Source organism: Procambarus clarkii, chromosome 59 (assembly GCF_040958095.1).
Source record: "Procambarus clarkii isolate CNS0578487 chromosome 59, FALCON_Pclarkii_2.0, whole genome shotgun sequence".
Lineage (NCBI taxonomy): Eukaryota > Metazoa > Arthropoda > Malacostraca > Decapoda > Cambaridae > Procambarus > Procambarus clarkii.
This window is the reverse complement of record NC_091208.1, coordinates 10,884,695-10,894,089: the sequence shown is the minus strand read 5'-3', so window position 1 is coordinate 10,894,089 and position 9,395 is coordinate 10,884,695. Positions and strand designations below refer to the sequence as shown.

Here is a 9,395-nt window from a genome sequence, read left to right as displayed (position 1 = left end):
GCTGTTTAATCCCAGTACGAGTTACGTTATCACTTACTATTGCCCCCCTCGATAGTTTACTACAATTCTACGTCCAGAGTGCTAAGAGAACGGCAATCACCCTTGACTACACTCGAGCAATTAATTACTATTCTGAAGATCAATAATTAATTAATACAAAAATACGTCACCTTTCACACTGCCTCAGCAATATAACATCAATGACATGAATTCCCTCTGGGGCCTTCCATACCCCGATGAACTCAGGTGACTAGTGCAATCCCACGGACCGATAACTAATCACCACGTCTACGTTACTTTACAATGACGTTACTCTCCCAAGAGTCAATCAAATTACCTGTCCACTAACAGATATTAATAACCGAAGTTACGTTATTGAAACAATGGAGCCTTCATGTAAGTCGATCAACCCTGATCGGAGTTGATTACCTTGACTTCCTTGAACCCTTGTTACCTGTCCAACTGACAGGTAATATGCAACAGACAATACTTAAAATGCAAGAGTTCAGCCCTCCTGGAATTCCTACAACCTGTCTGACTTCCCCTGAAGTTTTTTTTTTATTATTATTTTTATTTTTACATGCAAGCATCCAAGGTAAAGACAATAAATACAATAAAATATCACAGAAAACAAAAACAAATATAGAAGCCACCGGCCAGAAGGACCAACAGCACAGGACAATAATTAGCAAAAATGAAGGAACGCATGAGAAAGACAGCATACATCAAGACAAATTATAAAACAATAACAAACAAACAAATAATATAAGTAAATAAACAAAACTTAGGAATAATATAAAACAAAACAAACAAGCACCGGCCGGGAGGACCGACAACAAAACACATCATAATGTATAAAATGAAACATAACACAAGACAATGCACACACAAACAAATCATAAATATAAACAAAAGGAAAATTAAAAAGAAAACACAATACAACATGGTAATACATGAAGAGAATACACTCTGCAAAACACCGGCCCCTCCACAAACAAAGGGAGAGGCACGGGCACAGAAAACAGTAGGGCAAACAAAACGCCAGAGGGGCACACAACACTACAAATAGCAAAAACAAAAAAAAACAAAAAAACAGGGAATCAGCGGACATACTTGCCCGGGAACAAGACCCGTGGGAATCCCACATTGAACGCCTCCCAACGTAACCACCCCCCAGGGTCTCGTTCACCCACCGGGGACGCCATGTCATCCGGAACCCTAGAAACAAACACCCGTAAGCAGGGGGACCCAAATGGTATCACTTCTGACGCGAGTAACTGCCACAATCCCCCACATCATGGGAACACCCCCACCATGAAATTCCCCCGGATCGTCATTCAGCAGTAACTCAGCAATCGGCGACCAGTGACCCGGCGGCATCACCGACGCCGGCAACACGTCCCCAGGTCCCCAAAGCGTACCCTCACAGGTGGGGGCCGGACATAGGACACCACCACCGGGGCACCAGCGGCCACGGGCACACCACCAGACGACTGCAGGGAACCAGGGCAGTGCCCATCCTTCCGTAATGTCACAACCAGGCCACGCCCAGCACCAGCAACCACACCATTCCTGGGAGCGGGAGCCACCACCTCCCACTGCGGAGAGTCCCCAGGCGGAGAAGGAACGGAAGGTACCCCCGAGACCCGGGTACCAGCATCAGCAGGCACATGAACCTCTGCCACCACCAACCGTGGAGACAGCGACACATCCGGTTCCACACCGTCAACACCCAAGGACCCACAGTCATCGAATTCCCCAACATCGTCCCAGGCAGACGACGAACGCCTGGAACGCTTGGGCTCTGGCCGGAGATCGTCAGAGCCGGAAGCGGACCCAGAAACACGGGTCCCTCCAGCCGGACGAACCAACGCCCGACGCAGAACGGCAGCAGCCTCTACCACAGGGGGAACCGGCCCACACACAACAGGAGGCTCCGCAGCCACCCCAGCACCCAGCACATCCGGGACCCGAGGCGAGATCATAGGGCCAGGCGCAGCAGCCAAAGACGAAGGAGAAGACGGCGGCGCGTCACAGTGATCACCAGGAAGGCCTTCAGGAGCAGCGGAGACAGTGACAGGAGCACGTAGACCATCCGATGGCACTGCAAGACCCACTAACTGAACGCTCACCTCCTCATCCCTGGAGACCTCCTCCAGAGGGAGCGGCGGGAAATCCTCTTCCCGGAACAAGTTGACCGGAGCAACCGGATCCACAGTGCATCGTGCAGCCTGATGCCCCAACATGCCACACTGGAAACAAGTACGGGGTTGCCGGGCATAATACACCCACACGTAGTACCCTAAAAGTCGGACAGAGGATGGCATGTCCGACCTCAGGCGCAACCCGAGGGTACGAATGTTCGTCTTCACTCCCGCATATTTTCCAGAAGATAGCTAGTGCATCCTCACACTGACGACGGAGCCAAATCTCTGGAAGAAACGCCGGAGAAGGGACTCAGGGAATTAATTCCATGGGGACCCCATGAACGCTCACATACGTCACGGCACCACTCCGATCAGAAATGGCCACAGAACCAGTGCCATCCAACAACTTTTTTTTTTTTTTTGAGATATATACAAGAGTTGTTACATTCTTGTACAGCCACTAGTACGCGTAGCGTTTCGGGCAGGTCCCTGGAATACGATCCCAGCCGCGAACAATCGTTTTTTCATCCAAGTACACATTTTACTGTTGCGTTAAACAGAGGCTACAGTTAAGGATTTGCGCCCAGTAAATCCTCCCCGGCCAGGATACGAACCCATGGCATAGCGCTCGCGAAACGCCAGGCGAGTGTCTTACCACTACACCACGGAGACTTCAAGGTACGGCCCTCGTACCGCCAGAGAAATCCACGGTACGCCTCCTCGCCCACAAACTTGATGATCACCCGGCGAGCAGTCACCAGCTCAACCCCGTAGATTTCCTCGACCGGGACATGTAGCACGTCACACATGACCTGCTCAACGAGAGGATACCCTGCACGGCAGGTAAACTCCAACCCCACGGAGTTTACCCTCTCGACAGCGGGATGATGGCCGCTCATCGCAAAAGCACCACGTCAACACCAGTCAGGGACAGCAGGGAGGGTAGAGACACCCACACCCCCTGCTGGCGAAAACGGCAACCTCCCCAAACTGCCGGAGCGGTCAGACGACACGTCTTCACCCTACAGCAGCTCAGGTGGGACTCACTTCCCCTGAAGTGGCCGACCAAAACAGCTGTTCCTTGGACAATAATTAACCACACCGTATCTTACGTTACTCAAATTGTCTTAGGACAATTTTTCTATAAGAAATGGGTGTTCCCTTGGTTGCGTTACATTAATTGCCTCTCAATCAACGTTTACTGAATACTGGACTTCGATGACAACCAAATACACAGGAAAATAATACCAAGTACTCGTCCCAAAGACAAGTTCACCCACGACACAATAGATCAACACCCGGTGATTTTAACACAATTACAATCTAGTTGCAATTACAATTAATGCAGAACAGCAATAAATAACATTCTCAGTGCTCTAACCCACTAGAATATGGCCCATACAATTTACTAAACTATAATAACACAGTGATTGATCAACACTATTAACAATCATGGTCCAACAGATTACAACCCCTTTGCAATAACAAACACACACGGTACTCTAATTTCACTATATTAGAACATGCCCAACACTTTACTACCAGGTTGCAATGACACACAGTGCTCTAATTACCACATAGAACACGACCCATTTCTTTACCCACCAGAATGGAGTATACAACACTATAGGACGGCCCAACGGTCCTATGTCTGATAACTCTGAATGTGTTCCCACACACACACACACACACACATGTACGCTGCACACAACTGACCAAGTGCTCCCTTCACTGACAAGGACATATATAAGGGGTGAAAATCTCACGCGCCCCACGCTTCCCTTCACCTCTAAGATGCTAGCAGAGACAATGCCGGTGGAACACCTGACCTCGAATTCAGGCTTAGGGATAATAATCACCATATACACACAGGGTACTTACTCAATTATACATCCGGCTCTCACATACACACAGTTGTAGTAGGTGACCACCCCCCTCACTAGGTGGCGGTACGCGAGGCTTAGCTGTGAATAGACCAGCGTGGAGTCCCTCGCCACTAGGTACGTTTGGTACACTCCTTCACTTGGACAGCTTCGTACCTGGCTCGGGGCGAAGCGCCTCGGACGTACAAAATGGTGGCAAACACTGTGAACGACAATGTCTCTCGAAATTCCCACGAATTTCTATGGGAAACCTGCCCTGAGCACTGACAAAATGTTCCCAGATCACTCCACTGCTACAAAACACTAGCAGGAGATCAGATAGTCTGACTGATAACTGAGATGGGAACTTCACGAGTGGGTGAAACAGACTTATAGTTTGTTTCACCCGCTCGTATGAACTTTTACCCACTTCTCACGATCTGTTCAAAATACTCCCTTGCTATTACACACAAATACGACGAGTTCCTGGATTCTGCTATGTTCCCACGGAACCCTGTTGATGTTGGTGGATACTGAAGATGTACTTAGATCCACTAGAGACAGTAGTTTCACTGAGCTGGCCGACCCAGAGAAACCACGTCTTACAAGTCTAGAGGCTGGCGCAGAATGGCGTCTTGATGCCGGGCGGCAAGGAGTGCCGGCTTTTACCTGTCCTCCTCAAACGAGCCAATCAGAGAGAGGAATCCTACGGCCTACCTCCTTGGCCAACCACAGGTCAGCTTCCTTGGCACGTAAGGGATGGCATCCAAGATGACCGCCTGCGTTCCTATGATGAAGGAGCGGGAGGCCACTGATACCTCACGCCTTTCCGCTCGCTCCTCCGGCTTCTCTGTCTGCTGCCTCCCTCACTCTTTTACAGTTAAAAGCCGCTACTCGCTCTAACTGTTTCCACAAATGTGCTACAACGGCCATTGTAACATATTTGGAATGCTGATGACCTAGGCTCTCCAGTGAGCCTGTACACGGGATGTTTCGGGTACGGGTTACCAAATATAGTCCGGGTGCATGGCTACTCACGTGCTCCAGTGCACGTCGAGCTTCACGTGCACGTACACTAGTAGAAGGTTTAGATGGTGTCAACCCATCCCCCTCACACCTTCGATCTGGAGATTATTCTTCAAGATTTATTTCAATTAAGTAATTAGTAAACCAAAATCTCCATCCCCAAGTCAATAATGACGAATATGAAACTTTGCTGATGGTTACGTCAAAAGCGGAGCTGGGGAAGGAGACGCCACACTACTCCAGTGTGCACATGGCTCCCGAGACGCTCGCATGCACTGGCGCTCAACAATAATTAGCACGTGCACCTTCCCAGAGTTGCGCGATACAGGAAAAGAAGAAATTCTGCCCAACTGATGAGGTCTTCAGTCAGGAAGTGTTGTTCTGAACAATTGTTATAGATTATCGTATTAACCAGTAGTTATAATTAATTTGTTGTTAGGTTAGACCCCAAGCATTGAGACTGGAAGCATGACTTGAGCGCTTGGCAGAGAAGACACTTCCACGTTTTCCTCTTAATTGCCAAACATAGTTACATTTCCCGAGTTCATGAAACAGGAAGAGTAGCATTTTCGCCTAACCATCGAACTGATCGTACCAGGGAAGTGTTGTTTATGAGTAATTGTTGTAGTTCTGCTAGTGGCCATTATCATGATCTTTTTTAACGTTGCATGGTTCTAACGCAGGTGCTCTAAACAAAATGGGTAAGCCAAATTATTAATGCAAATCCATCTTCTTGGAAAATATGTTGTGTTGTGGTAACAGAGTATTACTTATGACTTATTTGGCAGCTACAGTACGATCAGGCAGTATCGAGTCGACCTGGTTCACCATGAGGGTACCTAAGTCACAATAGTGCTCCTCCCTACGAGGTTCCAAGATTAATTGATTAAAATCTTTGCTTATTACCAGGCTTTTGCGTCTCTAGAGATACTCTAGAGTAGGACTATTAGTTTTCAAATAGTATGTTTATTAGTCTAGGTACTGTTTCCCACCACTCGTGGTGTAGGCTATGTACGTGCAACCTCCCAAAGTTGTGGAGAGGTACACACCCAGCAGGGCAAACCAGTGAAATACTGTCCATTCCTAAAATACAGTCCATTCTCAATTAGCTCTCTTAAATTATATTGTTATTAAATTAACAGTATATAATATAAATTCCTGCTGGGAAAAGAATCCAGTGTTCAACACCATCTTTATTGTGTTCAACCCCTACCATCATTGTGTTCAAGGCCATCACCATTGTGTTCAACTCCATTACCATTGTATTCATTCCAATCACCACTGTGTTTAACCCCATCAACACTGTCTTAAACTCCAGTCACTATTGTGTTCAACCCCATCATGATTATGTTCAACCCAATCACCATTGTCTTGAACCCCATCACCATTGTGTTCAACATCCAACACAATTGTGTTCAACCCCATGACAACTGTGTTAAACTATATAATGATTGAGTTTAACTACATCACCACAGTGTTCAATCTTTATCACCATTGTGTTCAACCCCATCACTATTGTGTCCAACCCTTCACCATTGTGTTCAACCCTTCACCATTGTGTTCAACCCTTCACCATTGTCTTCAACCCTTCTCCATTGTGTTCAACCCCATCACCTTTGTGTTGAATCCCATCACCACTGTGAGCATCCCCCATCACCATTGTGCTCAACCCCATCATTGTACTTAACCCAATGACCACTGTGCTCAACCTCCATCTCCAGTGTGTTCATCCACCATCACAATTGTGTTCAACCCTATCACAATTGTGTTCAACCCCAACATAACTATGTTCAAATATATTACCATTGTGTTCAACCTCATTACCATTGTGTAGAACCCAATCACTATTGTGTTCAATACATCTCTATTGTGTTCAACACCATCACTATTGTATTCAACCCCTATCACCATTGCGTTCAACCTCATCACTACTATGTTCAACCCCTATCAACACTGAGTTCAACCTCATCACCATTGTGTTCTAATCCAACAACCTCATCAAAGCTGTGTTCAGAAGTTCTAGGGTTCCAGGTTCTAGCTGTGTTCAAACCCATCTTATGATTTATTCCAGTCATTAAACTAACAAACTATATTTAATCATGTTATGCTTTTTGCCATCATTAATGATATAATGTTAAGACAATTATTTCTACTTGTATAACTGTTTTTAAAATTACATTTGTGTTGGTATTCTTATCACTTATATTTCCTTCAGACTCTATGATCTTACTTAATTATAGGTAACCTTATCTAATAGTGTTATGGACGGCAATATTGTAACAGCTTGTAAACGGTACAAGCTCTTGTTAATGTGTTATAATATAATTGATAACGCCACCACTAAACATCGCCATGTAACACCCGCAGTTCTGTATCACTATTATGAGCACAACATCTGATACCACTACAACATCTATCATGACTACCACTACTTCTAATACTACCACAACATCTATCATGACTACCACTACTTCTAATACCACCACAACATCCATCATGGCTACTACAACATTTAATACCACTACAACATCCATCATGACTACCACAACATCTAATACCACCACAACATCCATCATGACTACCACAACATCTAATACCACCACAACATCCATCATGACTACCACAACATCTAATACCACCACAACATCCATCATGGCTACTACAACATTTAATACCACTACAACATCCATCATGGCTACCACAACATCTAATACCACCACAACATCCATCATGGCTACTACAACATTTAATACCGTTACAAGCCTTTTTCAACCACGACAAGCGCCAACACTTGAACAATCATCACGCTTACTACTGTCACCATCAACGACACTACAACAGTCACTATCACCTTAAACTGCACTACAACTGTTACTGTCACCATCAACAACACTACAACAGTCACTGTCACCATCAACAACACTACAACAGTCACTGTCACCATCAACAACACTACAACAGTCACTGCCACCATCAACAGCACTACAACAGTCACTGTCACCATCAACAACACTACAACAGTCACTGCCACCATCAACAGCACTACAACAGTCACTGTCACCATCAACAGCTCTACAACAGTCACTGTCACCATCAACAGCACTACAACAGTCACTGTCACCATCAACAGCTCTACAACAGTCACTGTCACCATCAACAGCACTACAACAGTCACTGTCACCATCAACAGCACTACAACAGTCACTGTCACCATCAACAGCACTACAACAGTCACTGTCATCATCAACAGCACTACAACAGTCACTGTCATCATCAACAGCACTACAACAGTCACTGTCACCATCAACAGCACTACAACAGTCACTGTCATCATCAACAGCACTACAACAGTCACTGTCATCATCAACAACACTACAACAGTCACTGTCATCATCAACAGCTCTACAACAGTCACTGTCATCATCAACAGCACTACAACAGTCACTGTCATCATCAACAGCACTACAACAGTCACTGTCATCATCAACAGCTCTACAACAGTCACTGTCATCATCAACAGCACTACAACAGTCACTGTCATCATCAACAGCACTACAACAGTCACTGTCATCATCAACAGCACTACAACAGTCACTGTCATCATCAACAGCACTACAACTGTCACTGTCACCATCAACAACACTACAACAGTCACTGTCACCATCAACAGCACTACAACAGTCACTGTCACCATCAACAACACTACAACTGTCACTGTCACCATCAACAACACTACAGCTGTCATTTTCACCATCAACAGCTCTACAACAGTCACTGTCATCATCAACAGCACTACAACAGTCACTGTCATCATCAACAGCACTACAACTGTCACTGTCACCATCAACAACACTACAGCTGTCACTGTCACCATCGACAGTACTACAACTGTCACTTTCACCATCGACAGTACTACAACTGTCACTGTCACCATCGACAGTACTACAACTGTCACTGTCACCTTCAACAGTACTACAACTGTCACTGTCACCTTCAACAATACCACAGCTGTCACTGTCACCATCAACTACAACTGTCACTATCACTACTACTACAATCAGCAATCTTTCACTACTACTACAATCAGCGTTCTGTCACTACTACTACAATCAGCATTCTACCACTACTACTAAAATCAGCGTTCTGTCACTACTACTACAATCAGCATTCTACCACTACTACTACAATCAGCGTTCTGTCACTACTACTACAATCAGCATTCTACCACTACTACTAAAATCAGCGTTCTGTCACTACTACTACAATCAGCATTCTACCACTACTACTAAAATCAGCGTTCTGTCACTACTACTACAATCAGCATTCTACCACTACTACTACAATCAGCGTTCTGTCACTA

At 45.6% G+C, this 9,395-nt stretch overlaps 1 protein-coding gene across 1 annotated transcript; it reads left to right on the top strand.

Moving 5' to 3' along the window:
• Positions 1 to 7,417: 7,417 nt before the first annotated feature.
• Positions 7,418 to 9,168, top strand: LOC123752342 (uncharacterized). The gene is made up of 2 exons (XM_069307094.1): positions 7,418 to 7,875; positions 8,376 to 9,168. Exons 1-2 carry the CDS (start codon positions 7,418 to 7,420, stop codon positions 9,166 to 9,168), a joined length of 1,251 nt encoding a protein of 416 aa, XP_069163195.1.
• Positions 9,169 to 9,395: the final 227 nt, after the last annotated feature.